This window comes from Telmatherina bonti (assembly GCF_933228915.1).
Source record: "Telmatherina bonti genome assembly, chromosome: 12".
NCBI classification, from domain to species: Eukaryota; Metazoa; Chordata; class Actinopteri; order Atheriniformes; family Telmatherinidae; genus Telmatherina; species Telmatherina bonti.
The window spans coordinates 21,315,585-21,340,511 of NC_136610.1; the positions used below are offsets into that span (position 1 = coordinate 21,315,585).

The 24,927-nt window shown below is 39.6% G+C and overlaps 1 protein-coding gene across 1 annotated transcript; it reads right to left on the reverse strand.

The window, feature by feature from the left end:
* Positions 1 to 621: 621 nt before the first annotated feature.
* On the reverse strand, positions 622 to 24,927 carry bcorl1 (BCL6 corepressor-like 1). The gene is made up of 12 exons (XM_079249919.1): positions 24,842 to 24,927; positions 19,124 to 19,207; positions 16,440 to 19,025; positions 16,058 to 16,190; positions 15,079 to 15,543; positions 10,613 to 10,800; positions 10,230 to 10,496; positions 9,966 to 10,132; positions 9,436 to 9,581; positions 7,079 to 7,156; positions 5,728 to 5,902; positions 622 to 3,488 (listed from the first exon to the last, which is right to left on the reverse strand). The coding sequence occupies exons 2-12, from the start codon at positions 19,127 to 19,129 to the stop codon at positions 3,155 to 3,157; spliced, it is 4,545 nt and encodes a 1,514-aa protein (XP_079106045.1). The 5' UTR covers positions 19,130 to 19,207; positions 24,842 to 24,927; the 3' UTR covers positions 622 to 3,154.

Sequence of the window (24,927 nt, forward strand, 5' to 3'; positions counted from 1 at the left end):
AACATGATGACTTCCCTTAGAACAGAGTGAGTCAACCAAATTATGTTAACAGACAAGAGCTTTTTTTTTTTTTTCTAATTAGAAAAACCATGATAAAAACAGCAAGCCATAAAGTTTTTACTCTTTACTATGTATATATAATCTGCTCCTCAGTTGTAGATAATACCATGTTAAAACCACAGTTCCCTGAGCCCACAGGGAACTGTGGAAGCGCTGGCAGATAGGGGCTGTTGGCAGCACTCAGTGTACTGTAGTAACCCTATGGGGACTGCACAGGTTACACTGCACTCAGAACCATCTGTACCAGGAGGCCCTGCCAGGGGCTGCGACTGGTATGTCAAATCTCAGCACAATGAAACGTGTCCCCACTTCAACTTCACACTGGGGCTTCAAACAGGGCCTGTGTACTAGCAGAAAAATGCTGAACCTGAATGGTAATCAAAGCTGCAGCTCCATCATGGTAAGAGTTTTGTTAAACTGTCCTCGATTCAACTTGGATATCACATTTCTGTATGTTTTGTGTCCCTGAACGAAGACTCCTACGAGTTATCAGCCGTCTGCTGGTCTAACAGAATGAGGCTGCGCTGTGTGCTTGAACAGCATGGTCAGGTCAGTGATTAGCTGTCATATCTAAAATTCATATTCAGCTTGTTCTCAGATGTTCCTTGAAGGAGACAGCAGAACTAAGGTGGCAGAGTAGCTTTGTGATATCTTATCTGATTACTGTGATACCTCAGGTTTATTACAAAAGACATATGAAGCTGTAACGTTACTGAAGTCAGAACTAATCTCCAAATTTGTGACGGCTGAGATGAGACCGAGAAAGCAGCAGGCAGAGGATTGTTCCTGCCAACTGTGATATGAACAGAGTTTCTGTCATTGGTTCCCTCTAGTGGATCAAATAATGTCAAACTTCACAATCTGCTGACAGGAAGAGGCTATTTGAATTTTCCAACAACATTGTGGCACCTGTAAATCAGACAATTTAAGGTTTACAGTGGTAATTTATTGTAAGAAATGCTGTTTTTAGTTGTATCTATGGCTGTTAACTTACAGGATGATCCTGCATGGCATCACTGCTGCGTTAACACTTATACTTCACTGATAATGGAATTCGACGTTTTTGCTGAAGTGTTGCAGAGATAAAGCTAAACTCAAGGCTAAAAAGCTAAAGCCAAATAAAAAGTCACAAATCGGTATTGCAACTTGTTGGCTGCACGGTGGTGTAGGGATTGAACCGCTGTCTCACTGCAAGGTTCCTGGTTCAAACTTCTGGGCTTTTCTGTATTTTCACCTGCATGCACTGGTTTTCTGGCTTCCCCCACAGTCTAAGTAAAGGCTACTGGAGACCGGAGTTCCTAAATTCTCTCTAGGAATGAGTGTGAATAATTGTTTTTCTGCGATGGACAGATGACTGGGTCATTTCAGAAAAAAAAAAGGTTGTAAGCTGAACATTACTAAGTTTATGAATTCAACTTTCCCTCGTGTAAATACATTTGGTAGAAATACATTTAAAAAAAAAAAAAAGTCAAGGATAAAAAAGCTCAAGGCCAACTGAGAAGTGACTGAGAGAAAAAGCATCAGTACCAACAACAACAATCCCGCTTTCATTTCAGGTCAGGCTCATTTTTATGAAGCGAGTGAAAAAAGCTGCTGCAAACATGACTTTGTGCCAAAAAGCACAAAAGGCCTTTTAAATAAAGCCTGAGGAAGAACCACACCCTAAACATACTGTGTAATTTAATGTAATAATTAGACAAAACAAACTGATTAACAATCATGCTTTATTTTGCTTGATTTCTTATAAAAGAATCAAATAAAAGACTTTTTCAGGATCTCACACACTTCTTAGTCGTCCAGTCTTGTTGTATCCCATTTTACATCAGCTAAACTATAATTTACACCTTAAGTCTCTTAAATAACTTTTTTTTAATTTTTTTTTTTAGTTTGTGACTTCAAACCAAAACTTCATTGATTGTCAACACAAAATCTATCTTAGCACCAGTACAATAAAACTGTACTTTTGCTTTTTGAAATACTGTTTTTGAATACGGGAAGAAAATCTCATAATAAAGGGATCCTAGTAAGTACATTTTAGAATGAAGCACCAACCATAGAACGCATTTTTCATAGATAAAGTTGTCAAATACACAAGAGGTCAAATATATTAATAACTATTAAATTAAGCACAACAAACAGTGTAAATGAAACACTGCAACACAAAAGCACTCTGGGATCTGAAAACACTATATCGGGACGTAGGGGACAATCGTGGCTGCAGTTAAGAGGGCATTTCAGTTCCTCTGGACTCCAGAGATGGTACAGTTCTTCCTCTGAGAAATATCCACAGGATTCTGTTTCACTTTATGAGGATTGGAAAACTACCGTCTGTCCCACTCTGTAAACAAACTATCAATGTCAAGCTCCAAAATGACATTATATCACACTGCAGGAAGGGACAGGAGCTGCTTAGTGTTGCCTAGGTTTACTTTGGGAACTGCTGAGGGAAGATAAGCTCGCAGATGTGTCCAGTCATGATCTCTTGAGGATGATGAAGTGAAACAGAGGAGCGTGTAGAAATGTAGCTCTGAGCTGGGAGGGTGATTATGTGCCATGGTCACCTTTCTTTGCAGGTCTCCAGATCTCTGGGGTTTACAGAGAAACCATCTGGGCCAGTGGCCTCCCTGACTTAAGCGTCTTAGCTTTACACAAGAGTTCACCAAGTTAAAAAGCCTTGGATTACCTCCTGCTGAAAAATATCGCTTTCCCTCAGGAACAAACTCAATCAAGAAGTCCAAAATTGATCCGTCCCTTGCCACAAGAAGTCATTTATATAACCAAACATGGTAACCCTGATGGCAAGATATACATATACACTACCATATACATACATAATCAATAAAAAAAAGTTTCTTGTGTATTCAAATATACCTATAGATAGGAACCTGAAAGCTGCTTTCCAGCACTGACCACTCCTGTGCATGAGGTCAAAGGTGGAGTGTCAAGTCTTTACTGGAGTTAAGTTAAACCTATGACCCTCATTACATCGGACGGAGAAGCTTCGTATGAGCTGCTGCTTGCATGGAAGGACCTGGTCTGACCAGACGAAAGCAGTCTGTCTGCATGGTGGAGGAGGATGGTGGAGAAGAGGCTATCAGCTTCGAGGCTTCGCTGCGTTTTTCAGGATCTCTTCTTCCTCTTCATCCTCTGGCAGGATGTGAATGGAGGAACCTAGTAGTCTCTGGAGCTCTGGTACACAACACACCAGATCTACAAGTCCCTCTTCCTCTTCTTCCTTGTCTTCCTGCTTATATTTGCCCTTGTGGTGAGAAGCTAAAGCAGAGCTCACCTGGCTGACAGAAACCTGCCTCCAGAATTCAGCTTGCGACAAACTCACTACCTCAAATTGTGGGTACCGGGCCCGGAAGATCCGCGCTGACATCTTCAGACGCTTCAGCACGTCTGCCAGGAGGAACCAGTTACAAAAGCTGTGAGAGGAGAAAATTCTGACATTAGAAGATGTAAAACTTTACATATGCCATTTTAGGCTTCTGCTGTCAGACATGACATATTCACCTGAACTCACTGCGAACTGCAACCTTTAAGACATGAAAAAGCAGCTGGGAATCTGACAGATAATGTTACATTTATTCAGCAAAAGAGATAAATGTTTAGCAGTTTTTTAGGCACAAAGCAATAAAACAACTTTCTGTACTTTCTTTGAAAGTGCAGAAAAAATCTCTGACAGGAGCAGAATCAGCTGTTTTTCAACTGTGTTGTAAAGTCACAGTGTGAGTGTGTGATTGTCATTTAGGACACAGTATTAGTTTAATAATTTACATCTTTTCAGAACTAACACAACAGCTTTGAGTAATTGAGCTTGTCTCCAGTAAGCAGAGAATAAAGTGTACTATTTTATAAATGTGCTTATCAATGTGTAATTCATACCCGTGCATGTGCATCACTGTTTAGATATGAATTAGCACATTTAGCGCCAAATATTTTCAGCTGGTGAGAAAACATCCATCATCAGGCTGTTATTAAGTCTTATCATATTAATATCTTCTTTCCTTATAGATATCATCCTAAAGGAATAGAATTTGTTCATGTACCGTATTTTCATCCCCATAAGGAACACTTAAAAGCCTTTCAGTTTCTCAAAAATTGACGGTGCGCCTTTAAACCTGGTGAGCCTTGTGTGTGTACCGAGTTCCAAAATCTACTGTGAAAAATCAAGTGAAGCAAACGAATTCAGACCTTGGCTTCATTCTGGGAAGATTAACAAAAGAACTCCAACCTCTGGACGTTGTGTGAACAGACCGTTTAAAGTGAAGTGAGCGTCGTGGGAGCGATGGATGAGAGACAGCGGACACACCTTTACAAAGACGGGGAGGCAGCGCTGGGCGAGTTACGCCACCATATGTGAATAGATTGTGGATGTCTGGGCTAAGGTATCTCCTTCAACTGTTGTCTGAGCTTTTGCAAAAGCTGGTGTCATTGCTGAGCAGCCAGCCAGCAAAGAGACTGACTCCAATAAAGATGAGAGAGAACCTGCTACGCTTGATGGTGAAATTGCCCAGCTGTTCAATTCAGATAGAGAAGATGAGGACTCTGATGGATTTGTGACAACAGATTGATCATAAAATGTGTGTATTTTCAAATATGTACCGTACTCGAAAGAAGATCAACCAAACTCACTTTTTTACATTTGTTTTAGCATGTGCCCAATAACGTGGGGCGCTTTATATATGACTTAAGCACAGAAATAAACTCTGTAATTGAAGCTGCGCCTTAGTGTGCTTTGTTGCCTGAAAAATGTGGTGTTTCCCTTAAAACCATCACTTCAGTCTATCTTAGGATTCTACCTAAAACAACGATGTTCACAGAAACATTTAGATTATGTCTAAAATATTAAGTAAAATAAATAATTTGCTAATAAGCTTTTCTTTTTTTTTTTTTAAGGTGACATTTGTGCTTATTGTGGTGATGTTGGTTTGTCTGTCTGTTAGCAACATGACTGGAAAAGCGTTATGTTAATACAGGCCATTTACCAAAGGTCAGAGTGTCAAAATGACCTACTGGCAGTCCAACAGTATCAAACAAGTATGGGTGCATTTCCCTTTTAAAACCACAGGTAAGTGTTGCTAAATATGCAACTGATGCAATGCAGTGGTAAATGTGACCCTAGTGGTACTATTTTGAATTGAAATAACATTTATTTAGCTCTGGTTATTAACTGGCGATCTGTCCAGGGTGTACCCTGCCTCTCAGCTGACGATTGCCAAGATAGGCTTCCCTGTGATCCTTATTTGGACTAAGCAATATAGAAAAGGAATGACTGTTTTATTAGTTCCTGTTATTACAAAGTTATTACAGACAAACAGTAAAAATGAAGATAGAAAAGATACATATCTATTAAATAGAGAAAACTAAGATTTTAAGTCAAGACAGCTGCCATATAGTCATGAGTCAGAGCTGCAGGATGGTTTTATGCTCCAATCTTAAACAATCTTCTCTAGACTGCAATAATTTATTTTAAAAAAAAAGTTAAACTTGACATCCATCCCTGTGTGGCAGTAGAGGACTGTGACAGCTATAAGTGGAGCTAACTTCCTTCGAAGCAGTCAAACATATGACTAATTCAAACAGTTTTGTGATTAAGCTAACATGAGCCCTCATTATGCGTACAGATGTCCACATGTTGATTTCTCATCTTTGTGCACTCACCCCTGTGTTAATGACACCTGAACATGATAGCAGGGTAGGAGAGGTTCAGAGGAGAATTCGAACAGAAGACAATCTTTGTCCAAATCCCGCTCAGTCTTCTCAGGTCTGTTCTCATCCTCCTCCTCCTGGTTTTGCTCCGATAACAGGAAGTCCCAGCACGGCTCCTGTTCAGTCTCTGCAGAGTGAAGTTTGCTGATGTTAGTGCAAGAAGAGCAGATGACTCGCTGCTGCAGTACACAATCTCTGAATGCCCTCTAGTGGCCGGTCTCTTCAAACCAAACAATACACGGCTCTTTTGTAAACTTGCCATTTCAATCCTAATATAGCCTCTGATTAACACAATAAAAGTTTCAACATTTTCTTAGTTTTCTTGACTTTTTTCTATTCTGAGCACTAATGTCTTCCACAGCCAATTAAAATATCATCAGTATCTCAAGTCACTGTTCACAGGTATCTCAGAAGAGTGACTATTCTATCACCAGCAGCATGGGCAGCCTGAGGTATTACTGGCAGTGAGCATGATCCACCTGACAAAACTGCCTTGTTAAGTTTACTGTGAAAACACACAGTTCAAACTGCACAAACTAATGACAACGCTAAGATAAACAGCTGCATTGAAACCTGCAGATCAGCAGACTGATCATTGATGACATCAGCAATTGATCTGTTTTAGTGGTACAGATAAGCAGGTAAACAGGTGAACAACCTGTTGAACTTCACTAATTGATGGAAAAGTGCTTTTTTTTCCTCAGGCAGCGAGACTACTTAATTCACCACAATAACTTAGTTTTTATACTTGTTTAAAAATACTTTCACCATTAACTAAAAGTAATTCTATATTTAACTGCATTATTTAGGCTGCAGCTTGAAGGCCAATACCAATTCTTCCTCACAGCCTTTGCTCCCTCAGTTTTCATTCTTGCTGGAGGGTAGGTGCCCCTTTTCTCTTAGAGATCAAAGTTTAGTAGTTATTGAGGTTTGCAATCAAGGCTTTGGGTCCATTTGGATTGCAAAATGATCACTACACTATGATCCCCAAAATAAAAACTAAGAGATATAGCCAATAGAGTGAGGACTGGGACTGGGTCCACATTCTCTGAGGCATTCCAGCATTCTTCCTTGCAACCATAACCCTGGTCTCTGTCTGATGGATAATTGACCGTCTGTGGTTGAGCATTATTTGGACCTCTTAACGTGTATCAACCTGCTCATTAGTCTCACAAGCATCAATATGTTTGGCTCAAGAACAGCAGAGGAATGTGATTTCAACTCCTTTTGTTTTTCTTAGAAATGATAGCAAAATGTTTAGATGAAAAATTTCCTGACGTTTCATTAACTGTAGGTTTCTTACCAAACAGGGAGCTGCTGTAGAAGTCCCATGGTAAACTGTGATCCTGCTCATTGCGACCTTCCAGATCTGTAAAATATTCTGAAAGAGATAAAAGGGTTAGATTATTTTAGTAACAAATAGTAACAACTATTTGTATTAAACATAAGAATGTGGTCTGATAATAATTATCTTGTCAGGAATAAGTAAATGATGGGATTGGGAGAAATGAGAGCTTCTTCACAGTTCAAGTAACTGGTTTTTGTGATATGGTCAATTTACAGATGATAAATGGATAACAGCTGAGAACAGCAGGCTTGTATTAGAAATATATGTTATTTCTACACCAAAACTAGCTTGTATGTGTTTATTTAGTCTGGGTACACCTGAAAGCCCTAATCTATTCAGAACCAGTCCAGAATCTAGGCTACCGCGAACTCCCAGAGGACAAGAATGTAACTATGACAACATGAAGTGACGGTATTACACTGTATCCTACAGGCTGTGTTGTCACTTGGTTTTACAATAATTTTCTGTAATGATTAGTGTGGTTTATCATTTGGACTGGACTGCAGCCTTCAGACCCAAACAGCAGGACTCAAAGTAAGCAACCAGCTGTCTTGGTGAGATAGAAATTGATCACTCTCACCTATTTTTGGCTAGGTTGTTGCTGTTCATTTTACAGCCTCAATGTCAGAGGCTTTGAAAGGCAACAAATGTGTCTTTCTGTGAGGAAGAACTGGTCTGTGCCCACTAGAGAGGCCCCAAGCCCAAGTAAAAATAAGCATATACATGCAGATTATAAATTCTCATCAATGGTAATTGTATGTGAAGCCAATATCCAACCATGATTACTTTGGAGTCATTTGACATAGGACTGAATGGTTAAAAGTAAAACTTTTTCTTTGGTCAGTGTACAAGTGATGAGATCATTAAAGGTAAATACCTGGCAATAGCTTCAAATAATCAACATAATCACAATAAACTTGAACCGTCAAAGCAAATAGGCCATGGCAGCAATGAGATGGGATTGGGATTTTTTTTTGTTGCTCTGGTATGACAAGAGTGGATCATGCATGTCACAGATTTCACAGGAAGGCAGAGGTGGAAGTAATCAGATCAGCTGATTCATTAACCACGAGAAATAAACTGTGAATTGTAGTAATGCACATAATCATCAACTCCAAAGTTACAACAAACTGTTAAAGCTTAAGATGCATTTTATGATGAAAACTATTGCCTATCTTTGCAAAGCAACTATCTCCTGAGAAGGCTTGAATCTTTCTCATTTTTATTCCACAGTAAGTCTTGTGTTCAGCCAACTAACTGAAATATGTTTATTAGGGGTGGGAAAATCTAACCGAAAATAGAAAATTGAGATTTTTTGCTTCACAATTTCAAAATAGATTTTTTTTTTTGTCAAAAAATCTTTTTTTTTTAAACAAATAGAAATAATTCGTTATAAATGTTTTCATTGTTATTGTTTTTATTTATCTTTTTACTTGTCTTCTTGGGCATTATAGCAGCAGAATGATGATCTGGCTACTCTGTTGTTTTTTCCTAATTGAAATCAAGAAAAATGACAAGCAAAAAAAGTTTTTTTGTTTTTTTTTTGTTAATTTACAAAAATCAGCAATGTCAAAGAATTGCAAGAATCGCAATTTAAATCGAATCGGCAGCCAAAAAATCAGAATCGAATCGAATTGGGACAAAAGCATATTGTCACAGGCCTAATGTTTATAAGAACACTCCCTGGACCCCACCCCCGAAAGAAAAGCACTAAGATGAACTATGTATGACATAAAGTTAATCTGCAGTAAATAACCTCCAAATCTTACTGGAATGGAAAGTCATCCCAGAGAGGAACACAAAGAATTAAGTCAACTCAATCTTGTCAGTTTATATTGGTTTGATTGATTACATTGTTAAGGACCATTTAATCAATCATTCTTTTATCAATAACATCTGTACCTGGCAAACTCATGTTCATTTCATTTACTTGTGTATCATAAATTAGAGCTTGATGGTGTAATGTCTGAGAACAGCTGCTGTCAAACTGAGAAACCAGATTAAGATTTAGCTCCAAACTTCTCCCTTGTTCTTTAAGCAGACCACTTAAATTTAACTCACTGTGCTAAATAGATGTAGAAAGAGTTTAATAATCAAGCAGTTGTATTTAAGTTAAAGATAAGTTTGTATATATCTATTTCTCTCTCTGCTTTCAGTTTTCTTGATGAAAGTCTTTATGCTGTGATGGGTATTGCATCTGAAACGTTGATGATGTAAAAATATTCTCAGCTCTCGTAAAATATTTCAGCTCTTTGATCATTTAGTCAAAGTTAGTTTTTCAAAAACTCACAAGTATTAAAAAGTCTTAATACCTGTGAGGAAGGTCTTCATGCTCTGACTATGTGCCAGTTTGACCGGTGTGTGTCCAGAATAGGTTGCCAGAGTCGGATCTGCACCGTGGTTCAGGAGCAGCCAAACTATCGGAAGGTTATCACTTGCTACTGCATCATGAAGGGGTCTGAGGGGGGGGGGGGGGGGGGAGAAATGATTTAGGGGCAGTGAAAGTTGAGAAAAAAATAATGCAGCAATATGGCAAACAAACAGTACACACACACAAAAAATATCAGAGCATGTTTGTATTGTTCATTGAGGAATGTGAGATGCTGGACAGGTGGTAGCAAAAATCTAGAAAGTGCTTACCCTACATTTATATAATATTATATTGCTTTTAAAAAACGCAATATAATGTTATATACATTTATATAACATTATATTGCTTTAAAAAAACATTTTTAAAAGGGCAAGAGATAATATTCATGCTTAAATTTCTTAGATTATTGTACATGCATGGCAACACTAAGGTATCCTTAACTACAAATGCCATCATCCACCATGAACTCACCGAGTTCCATCCTGAGCACTGCAGTTGACATCTGCACCATGTTTCAGAAGCATCTGGACAATCTGAGTCCATCCTCGTGAGGACGCCTCATGAAGGGCAGTGTAACCTGCATTATCACGCCGATTGACCTCCCTGATGTCCTTTTCAAGACAATACTGGACCACGTCCTGCCAAGCAGAGCAGAGGAAGGAGAAAGAGTCAGACTGCCGTGCTTTACAGAGTCATATTGTTAGGGATGACAGAAGCCAACAGGTGGGAGTTTACCTGATAGCCGAGACGAGCGGCCCGTTGCAGCAGAGTCTCGCCTGCATTTTTATTGACAATCAGCCGACGGACCTCTGGGGGGACGGGCCTTTTTGGTGGTGATTCTGGATCACTGGTTTTTCCCGACAAACTTTTCTTAGGGGATGGAGAAGATGACAATTTTTTTGGAATGGGTGGTGGGGTAACTGCTCTTTTCAATCCTGTACCATCATGGCCAAGGGGGAGGGAGGCACCACGCCTCCCCAAGCTTCGAGGTTTGGTCTTACTCTAAAAAAGCACAAACAAACAGCATTTTATCAGGCCACAAGGGGGCACTGGAATCTAATTTATTGTTGCATGACTTAAACTGTAGCGTAATGTAACAGGCATCATCCGATTCTTACTTTCTGCTCTTCACCATCACATAAATGTTTGCTTTTGAACTTCCTTTTTCCTGAAGGTTTGTCATTGCACCCCAAAGACTCCTCACTTTCCTGGTAGCGGACCGATCCTGAGCGAGTGAATGAAGGTCTCCTTGGGGGAGACTCTGGACTGGAGGCAGCTTGACTTGGACACTGATCTGCCTGTGCATCTGCATTGACAAATAACATTAAATATATTCACTGGTACCAAACAGACAAACTAGAAATGTTAATCTTGGTTTAAATTGCCAAACCCTCTCATTTGATTGTTAATTAAATCAATTTATCATTAATATCATCATGCCTGACATGTAGAATGGAATACTTTACATGCTGTACATTAAGCAGGCAGTGTTTCTCTGGTTTGCTATTTTCTGTTGGAACAGGACAACTTTCCTCTATGAACTACTCTGCTTTTCTACTGGAAACCCTGAGTCTGCTGTTACAGGTACATCACACAAACCTCCAGAGGGAGATCTGACATATTTCAGGAATGTTAGCTAAAACTGTGAGTTTCAGTCAGACTCCGCTCAGACACATATGCTATTTCATCACGGAACATTTAACTTAGTAGATCTCCAGTGATATATATTTAAAGACTTTAGCAGTTTTACAAGGTATCCAAAGACCTGATTTTTCTCAATTAGCATGTAAATGCAACACTCCATCCTGCCTGAATTTCCCAGATGTGTTAAGGTGTCATGTATTTAAGTGTCACACCACGAGCTGCATGACTCCAGTTGCAGTATAAAGTTATAAATGAAAGAAATTAGATCTTAGATTCTAACTGATTCATAGCAGTTACACTTCCACACAAGTCTTTTTCCCTGTTAACCAGATTGGAAAATTTGCTAACCTTTCCTTCCATCAAGCATGAGATTTAACATAATAAACGAGTGGATATAGAAGCAGGAATGAACAGTCATAACAGAATTCATACCAAGCAAAAACAGTCACCAACAGGTGGACAACCTTCTGATCAAATACAGTCTTGTCTGGACCAAGACCACACTAGCTAAATAGTTATGAAGGATTTAAATTTCAACCTGTGGATGCTTTTCCCACATTCATGCCAGATGTAAGGGTGTGAATATAACTTTAGTTAGAAGTAGGACTCCTCATTAACCAGTCTGCAAAGTGTCTGCTCTGCCTCTGCAAATACATAAGCCAGCCAAAGGACAGGAAAAGGCACCCAAGTCGAAGAAAACAATATCATAACTGAATCAAAGAATATTGACATTATTGGCTCTAAAAAGGAAATGTCGGCAGAAGGCAAAATACAGATTATAATCCAGCCTGGCCTTGGCCAGTGTGGGGGCACTAGTGATTAGTTCAAGCATTGCTTTGACAGTAAACACACATTTTATGAACAATTGGAGCTACTACATTCTGATGTAGGTGAACTGAAAATAAATGATCAAGGAGATTTCACCAGTTTCTCAAAAGAAGTCACAACACTTATTGATCTCTGAGCAGATGTGTGCTTAGAAAAACTTGGAGGAAGTTGCCCTGCCTCTCTCTGGACCCAAGTAGTCTCAGCAACAGATTAGTCAGGCCTGAGGAAAATCTGTCCAGAACTTTGAGCTATGTTGCCAACAGCCAGACAGACCAACCAACGCCACCCAATACGTGACCTCTGCCTTGATGGAGGAAATAATACATATTGTTCAAGAATCGCAGCTCTGTGATTATGAGAATTATCCTGACACCAATTTCAGTACAAATTTACATTTCTGGCTTGACAAGCTACTCAGCTTCTCATTAAAGAAGAGAAAATGAAACAGGAAATAAAGATAGAAATTAGGGCTGTGACAATATGCATTTGTCCTGATTTGATTCGATTCCAATTTTTTGGGTGCAGATTCAATTTAAATTGCGATTCTCACAATTCTTCGATATTGCTGATTTTTGTAGATTAAAAGCAAAGAAAAAGAAAAAAAAGTACCAAACTTGTTTTTGCTCGTCATCTTTCTTGATTCAATTAGGAAAAAGTAGCCAGATCATCATTCTGCTGCTATAATGCCCAAGAAGACAAGGAAAAAGACCAATAAAAACAATAAAAATGAAAAAAAATTTATAATGAATTATTTTTATTCATTTGAAAAAAATTATTTTTTTTTTAAAATCTATTTTAAATTTGTGAAGCCAAAAATCTAGATATTCGATTCTTTTTTAAAAAAAATTTTGATTTCCCCACCCCTAATAGAAATGAGATCTTTGTTTACATGTGATGGTGGCCTTTCATGTGGAGTTAGCGTGTTCTCGCCGTGTATGTGTGTGGGTTTTCTCCTGGTACTCCGGCTTTCTCCCATCATACAAAGACATGCATGTCAGGTTAACTAGTTACTCTAAATTGTCCCTAGGAGTGAGTGTGAGCATGAATGGTTGTGTGTCTCTCTGTGAGGCCCTGTGATGGACTGGCAACCTGTCCAGGGTTTACCCCACCTCTTACCCAATGACTCCAGCTTCCCTGAAACCCTTAATCGGACAAAGTAGTTCAGAAAATGAGTGAAATTTAACTACTTGTTAACAGATATAACTAATCAGCCAACCACATAAAAGCAGCTCTATACATTTGGACATGTAAATAAGATCAAGACGACTTCAAACCAAGAGTCAGGATGGGGAAGAAAGAGGATTTACATGACTTTGAATGTGACATGGCTGTTGGTGCCAGACAGACTGGTCTGAGTATACAACAGTTGAATTACAGGTATGTTTGAGCAGAACTATCTCTATCCAGTGAGCAGTAGTTGTCTGGAACAAAATGACTGATGTCAGAGCAGAGTGGGCAGACTGGTTGGAGATGATAAAATAGCAACAAGAACTGAAATAACCGCTGGTACAACAAAGTATGCAAAATAACATCTTTGAAAGCATGACCCACCAAACTTTGAAGGTGATGAGATACAGCAGTTGAAGACCACACTTTGTGACACTCTTGTCAGCTCAAAAAAAGAGAAACTGGGGTTTAAATTCACACAGACTCGCCATGATTGGACAACAGAAGATTGACAGTGTTGCCTGGTCTGATGTATCTCAATTTCAGTGAAAGTCAGAATTTGGAAAAAAACAACAACATGAAAGCATGAATCCATCCTGCCTTATGTTATTATTTCAGCCTTGTGGTACTGGTGTAATGGTGTAGGGTTTATTTTCTTGGCATACTTTAGGCCTGAGATGTCCAAAGTCAATCCTTAAAGGCTGCTGTCCGGCAGGTTTTCCCATGTGTCCCTGTTCCAACACACCTGACTCAAACTAAATAGATCCGACAGCCAATGAAGTTCTACACAATGACTCATTAATTTAGGTAAGATGTGTTCTGAAGGGATACATGGAAAACCTGCGGGATTGTGGCCCTTGAGGACTGCTTTTGGCCTTTTAGTACCAAATGGCCATGGTTAAAGACCAAAGCCAATCAGAGTATTGCTGCTGACCATGTCCAATCCTTTATGACCAGTGTACCATCTCTGATAGCTACTTCCAACAAGATAATGAACATGATGAGTTTACTGTATTCCAATGGCTTCCACAGTCACCAAACATCAATCCAATGGAGCACTTTTAGGATATGGTGTAATGGGAAAGTCTCATGATGCAGCAACTATGTGATGTCATCATGTAAAGATAGACTAAAATCTCAGGAATGTTGTCACACCTTACTGAGCCTACAGTTTGCTATGAAGAATTAAGGCAGTTCTGAAGGGGAACAGGGACCCTAGCAAAGTGTACCTAATAAAGTGTTCAGTGAAAGTATGTAAATGCAAATATCACATTACTGTAGTTGCTCTACATTTATTTATGATAAAAAACTGTGGAGAATAATGCAAAGTTATTGTACTATTTTCTTCTACAATTACTTGCTTCAGATGTTGTCAGCACTGATTCATTGATCATTTTTTCCCCCAAAGAGAATGAATAATCACTCAATCTGTAAAATGTCAAATGATGATAAATACCATCAAAAGCAAACGTGCCCAAATTTTTGTCACTGCTAAGTCCAGCTTCCAAAAATGGAATGAAGTATGATAAGTTCTTAAAAAAAGAATGATTCAGCCTTACTAATCTGGCTTTTATCAACTGATGTTTCACTGTTTAAATGAACTGAAATAATTAATAAAAATAACTTTGAATTATAGCTACAATGATTCAAGTAACTAATTATTTCAATTAAAAATTCATGCAAAGAAATTATTTTAATTAACCTAGAAATAATAAATATAGTTAATGCATTGCTTGTCAATAAACCAATTCTTTAATCACCAATAACTGAGTCTCAGATCTAACTTACTGTCAATCAACTTTTCATTTCTTGCTAGAAGTAAATGGAAATTTTAGAGCACTGCAGGTGTATTCAACTCTGAAAGATCTATTCTTTAATAACTAGAGTAATTGTTGTCATGACTGTAACTGTCTGAAAACAGTGAGATAAAAACAGAGTTGTGTACCTGATGGAATTCCAGTATCCTTTCTCATGGAGTCTTCATGGTGCTCTCCATCTTCCAGCTTGTCTCTCTCTGTGATATAGTCACCAGTCTCATACTTCTTACTGGAATATCGCCGCCGTTTCTTATGAGGAGGGGCATCCCCCTCTGTACCAGCAGTCTTGGCCTTGCCCTGAAACATGCGTTCTGGCAGGGTGTTCGATCGAGGCCTCCCCCTTGGTCGGCGGACGGGCTGGGTGGGAGTTAGAGAGGATAACACTGGGGGAGAAGCAGCAGGAGGAGGCATTGGTGGGGGTGGAGGAGAAGGTGTTGCAAAGCCCCAGAGGTCAAGTCGAGCATCGTCAGCTCGCCGTCGTCCTCTCCTCAGTCTTGGGATGGAGGGCTCTCTTGCATCTACCTCTTTCCTGGTTACGGCAGATTTACTGAGAGAAACTGAAGTCTCTTCACTCTGGGGACGGCTCCTCTTATCTGTAGCAGAATTAATCACATTTGGTAGTTATATTCTAGACACAGAAGCTGGTGTAAATGTAACAGTATACAATGTAATACTGTATTTTTCATGCTGTAAAAATTTTATAGTGTCATTGACAAGGGGGTTTTGGGCTAGATTGCAAGTGCCCAACTTCTTCCGAAACCCTTTTTCAAACTTAAGAAACTTATTTTATTTGTTGTAACCAATATTTGTTCTTTTCAAAGTCCTTTTGTTTTTGTTCGAAATTAATAAAAATAAATTGTGAAATTGTAACAGACAAAAAACAAAAAATAAAACAATAACAGGAAATTTGAGACATGTTCTGCACACATGCCACTCCAAGTTACTGCAGGATATTTATCCCTCACACTAAAATGAATACCAAGATTAATCCAACTGTGCATACATGTTTAACACAGATAAAAGCGACAAAACACTTGTGATCATATATGCTGGGAGAACTATTAAAAACAGTAAATGTCACAGGATTATGAGAAAGAAAGCCTGTACCTGCTTTGTTGCGGGTTGGTTGCTCTGCCTCATTGGGGCTGATTTTGTCCTTTGGAATCGCTCTTTTACACTGTGGGGAAGGTTTCCCTGCTAACAGATTCTGCTCCAGCACATTTACACATTGATTCTTATGCTGAAATACAGAAGGAACAGAACTGAGCACATGGTATTGGATGTCACTGATCACAAACCTTACAGGGTAACTGTGAAAGGACCTCACAAGGAGACCTTCAATATTATATCATCAGTCGTAAATTAAAACAGTGACAGTAAACTCAATGTCAAACTCGATAGTAGAAATGGTTAAATTTGCCATTTTAAAATTGTTTTGACATAATTCAACATATAACAGCAAATAGAAAATGTTATTTTCTAGATTTACCTTTTTGTTTGGAGATACTTTGACAGGGGTATTTTCTGTGTCCTGCTTTTTCTGCCTTCCTGCCTTTTTTAATAGGTCTGCTGGTGACTTCACCTTCTCTGGCTTCTTCGGGGTGGTCTTCTTCTGTTTCGTGGCAACATTTTTTGCTTTGGTTGCCAATTCCTCTTTGGTTCTGTTAGCCTTCTTCTCAAACTTGTCCCCTCCACCAGTGCCTGTAAGAATGGACGCAATCATACCCTCCAATTTTTCACTCTGGGGACTGTTGGTTCTTTCGCTTTCTTTCTTTGATATCTCCCCCTCTAACACCTGCGCAAGCTTGCTTTCAGTCATGTTCCCATTTGTTGATGCATTGCTTCCAAAGAGCTGAGACTGGCCGGGATGCTTGGTAGAGCCTTGCTTTGCTTGCTGTCCCATGTACTCTTCCTGACTGGTGTGCATAACAGTATCATTCTCCAGGGGCTCAGCAGTGTTCACCTTCTCAGGTCTTTTCATGGCTTGAGTCAGTTCCCCTTGTACACCAGGCCATTTGTCCACAGACCAGTAAGGTGGGTATTCAAATCCAGAAGGTTGTTTGGGCTGGCCATCTTGGCACCCAGCGAGTGAATTCAGAACATCAACTTTTCTTGTAGCACAAGGTGAGACTTGGGTATTACCCTCACCTGCCAGTGCTGTCGTTTCAAGAGTCTGTTGCTTTACTATAGAAGCAAGGTTGGACAAAGGAGACTTCATTCTCTCCCACTTATCATCCTCTGGTTTGGACGGGCTGTGATGGGTGGTCTGAATTTTACATCCCTCTGTAACTGTAGTGCCCTTTGTCTTTAGAGATCCTTGTGAATTTTTTCTCTGAACAGGTGAGGGTTGGTGTGGAAGAAGAGACGGCTGCTGCCAAACAGGATTGACAGCAGCAGTAGAATATGGCACCAGTGTCTTCCCAGATCCAGATTTCTGATGACTCTGAGTGTTGGCAGGACTTGACAGTGCAGTTGTGAGGGCTCCTTTAGGGGCACAGGTCTTAGTTATGGCTGTGCTGGTGTTTTTAACATGCTTGACACTGTGAGCATGTTGGTTACCCTTCATCAGACAAGATGGCTTCTTTTCCCCTGAGGCGAGATGCTCTCCTTGGTCAATTATAGATATAAACTCTTGCTTTGCAAAACTCTGAAATTCATCAGCAAATGTCCCTTTTCCATCTTTACCTCTCAGGGTAGACGCCAATATGGGGCTAGCAACGCCTACATATGTACCAGGGATGGTTTTTATTGAGTCCTGTGAAGATCCATTACCCCATGTTGGTTTAGCTTCTGGGACCTGGTGATTCTGAGTCCTAATTATTTGCTTCTGATGAGATCCGTTCCTGTGGGTATTTGGTAAGATCGGGTAATGCACAGCAGAGCTATAAGATGTAGAATGAGTAATTTTTGCATTCATAAAATCTCTCTGATTAGGCTCATTAATAAGAGTCTCCATAACAGAAACTGGCGCATCCGTTATGCATTTTGGACGTTTTGATTTTGCAGACAAATCAAGAGGTACATCTCTTTGTTCAATTGAGCTAGCTGTGTGGTCCCCTATAGGAGTAGGGGGTGCTGTGTTAAGACAACCCGTAGTTGTCTTATCCATGCTGTTGCCTTTCTCCACATGGTTTAGCAGTCTGCTCTGAGAGGTGATGCTGGCCAGTGCAGAGCCACAGCAAATAGCAGCAGTGGGAGACAAGGTGTAGTGGGTGGGTGCAGCGGAAGTTAATGACGGGTGTTGCAACGGTAGCGCAATAGCTGGTGAGGCTACCACGGAGGCTAACGATTTATGTTCGAGAGATTTTGAATTCTTACTTGATGAGTGGTTAGATTTGAGCTTTAACATTGATCCGCCTGCCTTTTTGTCTGGATTCCGGCCCACAGACAGTGAGCAGGGATAGGTCCGCACGAGAGGGGTCCCTCCAACACCTGAGCTTTGAGGGTGGATTTCTTTTGGAAACTGACTAGCTGTGCCTTCTCTCAAAGCTGCAATCTGACCTAATGCTGGTGGAAGAGTGATTTTACAAAGTGGAGAAGAAAAATTAGTAGGAAGAAAGGCAACGGGCTGGGCTGGTTTAAACATGGCAGAGCACTGAAACCCTGGAGGAACACTTTGCAAGGCTTGCGTTTGTGAATGTGATTTCTTACTGGATATCACATTGCTGTGACAAGGGTTGAGAGAGTCTTGGCTGGCTTTTACACTGCTTGGCCACTGAGGGGTGGGGAAGACCCCAGCACTATCGGCTCTGACTTTAGGGGCTTCTGTCCTTTTGTCTGTTCTCTTGTCTGAGGTGGTGAGGACTGAGCTGGACATTGGTGCATTATTAGGCTGTTGAGGCGGAGGAGGTTCAGGGCTGTGATTGCAATTGCTAGTGTCCAAACACGCTTTTACTGTCTTACAGTCTCTTGTTGGAGTGGTCTTGTTTTGTTGACTGAAGTTTACATCTCCTCTAAACTCGGGGGGTAGTGTTTGGGGGGGATTTCCCACCATACTAGAGGACGTTTTATTTAGAGCACTGATCTCTCTGCTCACCGTGCCTCCATCCCCTACATTCATTAGTGTAGATTCCACCTGAGTAATAATAAAAGCTCATTAGGCCAGTGTTAATTTCCTAAAATGTCAGAATTTGCTAATCAGGTAAGCAAACATCAACAGAAAAAAACATATACCTGCATAGGTGTTTCTTTAGCACAACATGCCTCAGATGGCAGCCGAGCCAGTCAGGGCAGTTTTCTTTGAAATGCACTGATTTGCTGTGGAATACATAAGAAAAGAAAAAAATATGAGGTGTGTACTTTTCTTATTTGAAGGACAATACTATTTTTAAATTTTTAGTGAAAGAATATTTTATAAAACAATTAGTTTAATGGGTAATTAAAAACTTTGTTTTTATCAGAGATGCTTACAAAAGAAATTGATGTTTAACAATTTCCTAAAGCGTTTCAGGGCAGCAAAGAGATGTGTTGTAAACTAATTGTGTGTTGTTCATTTTGTCTTTATGTGAGTGCTCATTAATCCAGAACTAGAACTGTCTTATATAAACTGATAGAGCTGTTCAGAACAGAAACTGGATTATTTCTATATATTCACACCTCATGCATAGTTTCAGAATCTTTTAATAACTTAACCAACCATAACACACTTTATTTTTTCTGTAACCTTGCAAGTTAACTCTAAAGTCCTGCTGAAAGGGCACTGTTTGTGTTGAAAATGGAAAGCAAAATTTAAATAAACCATGGGCAATTTGCAGCAGATCCACATGGATTCCCTTTTAAATGACACACAAAATACTTGAACTTCAAAATAAAAGAAACGCTAGAGGTTCTGGAGAAGCGCCCATACAAAAAGGACCTAAAAAAAACATAATATTGAAAAGCTATGATCTTCTTAACATTATGCCATAAAATAGAAAATACAGATACGACTTTTAAATGCATTTGGACGTTTAGACTCAGGATTACTTCACTGAATAATGGTTCCTGACTGAATCAACAAATGGAACTAAATATGCAGATTATCTGTGTGCACATCCATGACGCTCCTGGGGCATTAATGCACATGACATGAGCAACTTGCACACCTGTGAAGGCACCACAGTTGATGATGTATATATTAAGGTTTTGGAGTAATATGTCATCAGAGGGGTGTACTATGAATAAATGACTTAGGAAGGTATGTTGGACTCAATATTGAGGAGCTTTCAGTGCCATGAAGGTGACCCTCTTCAGACCAGGTACATAACAAAGGGAGCTTAGACTGGACTCATATCCTACTCCAGTTACTGTTCAGTTTCACATAAATTGTCTCTAAAATGTGTTATATTTTTGCTGATTCTTTGACTGATGATGCCCCAGACAGCAAGTTCCCAATGAGAGGTTGAAATGTCCTCACACAGAAATTCTGAATCTATGCTGATGCCTGACATTATAAACAAAGTTAAAGTGCTTGACCGATGTTAAAAACTAAAGTTAAACAGTCAAATGACCGAGAGAAATCAATTATTTAACAATCAATTTAACAGTCAGTCAATCTTAGAATCTTAATTTAATAATAACACTAAAAACTTATGGTGATTCTCAGCTAAGAGTACCGGTCACATATGAAACCTGTTGAACTTTAAGTTAACCCACCAAAAAAGCTTGCAGATTCAGGAAAAGAAAACCGTAGACCCTGTGTCATGTTACCATGGGAACCATGCAGTCAGCTGCAAAGTCAGAGTGGGCTACATATGTTTCCTTATTTGCTGATTTTTAAAGACAATAATAGATCTAACAGGTATTGGATCTAAAAGTGGCTACAGAGGTCAATTAATTAGTCTGTTTATTAAGAATATTCACTCAAAGTTATTTAACTTGTGTTTGGTCTGAAATTGAGGGGCTTTCCATGTGGTCTACAACAGTGTCAAAACTAGTCCCCCATGTGAATATAAAGTTGAAGGTTTATAAACTATTGTGCAGCTGCACATACACAGCAAGTGAGTAATGTATTTAGTAATTACTTTACACACTATTGGTTTTCTGATCTGATCCCTGTTGTCTTAAATTGTGGCAAAATTTTTACTTTTGCCATAATAATTTTAATATTATTCACATATGGCCATTTATGAAACCTGCTTTATTATAAATTAAATGTCATATCAAATAAAAATTAAAAAAAACTTTTTTATGACAGCATGCAGACAATGTGATAAGAAAAGCCCAAGTTGACAAAGAAAGCTCATAATTATTGGACTGCCTGTTATTTCTGAGGGAATCTTCTGATTTTGTTGAGCATAAAGAAAGTTGAAATGTGTTAAACTTGCTTTGCAGTACAGCCCTCTGAAGGCTTGTCTGCTTCAGCAACACAATGCCTAACCAAATTCTGCATACATTACTAGAAAAATCATATTACAGCATTTCTCAGTCACTTTGGTGCATTTCTCACAACAGAATTAACATTCTGATAACTATTAGTTCAAACTCTACAACAATTAGTCCTTTCAGCACATCAGAGTAGCATTTCTCATTGCAGTGATCCAATTACAAATGCTTTTGGGCAAGTAGCGTTTGATTTGATACAGTTCTCTGTGTTTTCATATCATGTCATTTGTTTTGGTCAAATTAGTCAAAATGAACTATCCTTAAAACTGCAAAATAGTCAATCCCCATAAAACTAATGGTCTTCATTGCACTGCTTGAGTCATTATAGACAAAAGAGTTAAACTAGTTATCAAAATATCTTGCAGAGGTGGGATTCATCACTCATGGAGATAATTTTCTCACCGTGTCACAAGGGATGATATCAGATGTGATGTAGATGTATGTGACCAGACACACAAGAATGTCTTGATGCACAGGAGTCAGCAAGACGGCAAAGAGTGTATTAAGTAAAATGTAAATCATATTTCTGTGTCATTTATTTTGTTACTTTACCAATACCAGTAACATGTAATTTTACTGAAGTTTTCAAATGGCTGTAAATCAGGTGTAGTGATGTCTAGGGCATTTCCAGGTCCTGTCTCCGAGATCTGACTGTTTTGTATTCAAAAGGATTTACAGTTCAGACGGTCACAATAAAAACACGGCTAAGCCACTTGAGTACCTTGTTAATACTCAGTGGTGACAGTACTTTTCATTTTGCTGGCTTTGACAGTTTCATTAACATAAATACATGCTTTTGAGGAATGAATTAACTATTTTTAGCCAGTGACATGCTTTTGCTGGTCATCCACAAGGTTCTGCACTTAGTATTAATTGTTTTTAGAAATGCACTAACTTTTGTGCACATGTTAATTCTGTTGTGAGAAGGGAAAAACTGTAAGTGAATCTGAGCTAAAATTTCACTTTTAAAACAACAGAACTCAGTTAAGTTTCATTACAAAACATGTTGTTAAAAGGCAATGAAACGCTGTGATAAACAGGCCTCTATACCAACTCTTCTATCTATATTTTAGGTGTTAAATTTTACTTGAACACTTCATTTAAGAAATCATCCAATTTATCATTTTACAGAGATTTTTAACTACATTCAATTAAATATGATCTGTAAATGATTTGCAGATTATAGAATTGTGTCTTTTGCATCTTACTTGCCTGCCGTTTTGGAAACATTACTAATATATATAACTTATGAAACCTGCTCAGAGCTTCGAGCGTAAGTAAAATATACAAAACAGAGAAACATGGAAACTTTTTTTTGTTCTGCAGATAAATGTGAAAATGGTCCCTTGTAATCATGCATTATCAAAGGTCAAACACTCAAGTCAAGGGAAAAGCACATTTTATAGGAGAGAGAATTTAAATTATGTTACTAATTTGAATGGTTAATTGTATATATATATATATATATATATATATATATATATATATATATATATATATATATATATATATATATATATATATGTAAGCCACAGGTGCTCTACGAGTTCTCTGTGACTTATCAGTCACTTGAAACAAACAGAAGCTTGTGCTAAGGTGGCCCCTGCCCTCTCTCAGACCCCAGGGTCCTCCCTGTATGCTCATTCAGTGATCCTTCATAAGGCAATCAACTGAGACTGCTCATATGATCTATTATAAGAACGTGTTATGTTGATTAAGTCATACACACCAGTGAGTGACTTGAAATCAGTCAAAGTTTTCACATGTTTATAGATTTAAGGATTACAAGCAAATGGAAATTAAACTGTGATTTATGAAGGTCTAGGTGTTTGATTTGCTTTTGAACAGCAGAATACAAATAAAAATATACATAAAACACATATATACAATTATGATTAAAACACACAGGGTCAATCATAAAGCACTTTCATCTGAAGACCAACATGTGAAATACTTCCGTGTACACCGGGACCCACGCTATACAGATCCTCGTATGTGGGAGACGAGCACAGACGAGCGCATCTGCAAGTAAATGAGACGACTACAAAAGGGAGTACGTAAGAAAGAAAATCTCTATTAAAGCTTTGATGGACTGGAAATGTTTCACCCAGAGTCATTGAAACATTAGGAAAATTGTGCACACAATGACAGACACACTGATCTGTGCTGTAATCTGCGAGCGCTGAGGGGGAATCCAGCGATGCAGATAGCGCTCCGTGAAAGGAGGGTCTGCATACATTACCGTACAACAGTTGCTCACAGCTAGTTTGTCTTTGTGCTCCGATCGCGGTCTGCTCCGCAACATTTCATTTCAGCCGTTCTGATGTAGGCCAGCAAATTCACGCAGTGGTCCGCGCGCACACGCTGTGGGCAGCTCAGCCCAGACGAAACAAAGTCGAGCCTGGAAATACCTTTGAGGAACAACAGCATGCGAGACACCACATTATCCTGCTGTAGCCCACTTCCACCCGGTCAGATCGCTGTCCTGCCCACGGCATTAAAGACACACGATCCAGTGTCGCATCTGAAAGTCCAAAAAAAAACAAAATACTCGTCCTAAAACATCGCGTGTGCCTCAGTTATAAATATAAGCGTGAAAAAACTCCGGAGAGCTCCGGGTCGCAGCGCCTGTGACTGGAGATGGTGAGCACAACGACAGAACGGCAACTGGCTCCCAGGTGATCGGTCCATCTGCAGACAAACACAGACTCTAACTGAGCAGACAGGCTGCCTTCACTACTAAACCTTGTCTAAATATCACAGAAGCTGGGATGCTTCGAGATGAAAGACAGATGTTTGGGTGGAAAACAGCAAGTGACAGGAGCGATTTCCCCCACTGAGTGGATGCCTGGGCTGCGACGTAGGGACACAATGTGGTAATGTGTCACATCTCCTGATAGGGTAAGTCAACATCAGGATAAAGCCACACAAAGACCGAAAGGAGAACCACACTAAACTCCTGACCACCATCAGGCTGTTTCGTCTCCCAACAAAACACAACAGAGTGACTGTCGCCGGACGGTTTCGCAAACAAATAATCCCTTCAACCCAATAATGTCACAAAGTGAAGGCATGGGCTTTACTGGCACTTATATGGGAAAAGTATCCGTCTGAAGAAGGACCAGAGGGGTGGGTGATACAACTTATTACACGGGCTCGTGTCGCTGGAGTGACCATGGGAAGAAAAGGGAGCAAACAATATTAACTCCGCTGACCAACACCACCTCCTCCAGCACGGGTCCAGCTCCTGCGCAGCGGAGTCTCACACTACTGCCGGTGGTTTACATGTTGAGGCAGGCTACTGTTATTTATCTCCGGCCGCCTTAAAGTGAAGTGCTCTCGTCTCTCTTATCGGCCCTTCAGCGGACTGACTGAGCCACTTCGGCGTTGAAAGGCATTCAGCGAGCCCCCGACCCACCAAGCCTCTCCTCCCCGGCCCCCTCCACACTATGTGTGAAATATTGAATCATTCCCATGCTAACCAGCAGGCGAGGTGAAAGATGTCTAATGACACAAACAGTTACGAACCCGCTCGTCCAGATGGCAAGGTAACGACGTACAAGCACGACTGTGGTACGGCCGTGTCCAGCCTTTCGCCTCTGCCGTCCCTGGCT

Coding starts and splice junctions, on each gene's coding strand:
- bcorl1 (XM_079249919.1), bottom strand. Junction 16,191..16,439: donor AAGTATCTCCAAACAAAAAG/GTAAATCTAGAA, acceptor TCTGTATTTCAG/CATAAGAATCAATGTGTAAA. Junction 3,489..5,727: donor CAGGTGTCATTAACACAGGG/GTGAGTGCACAA, acceptor CTCCTCTCACAG/CTTTTGTAACTGGTTCCTCC.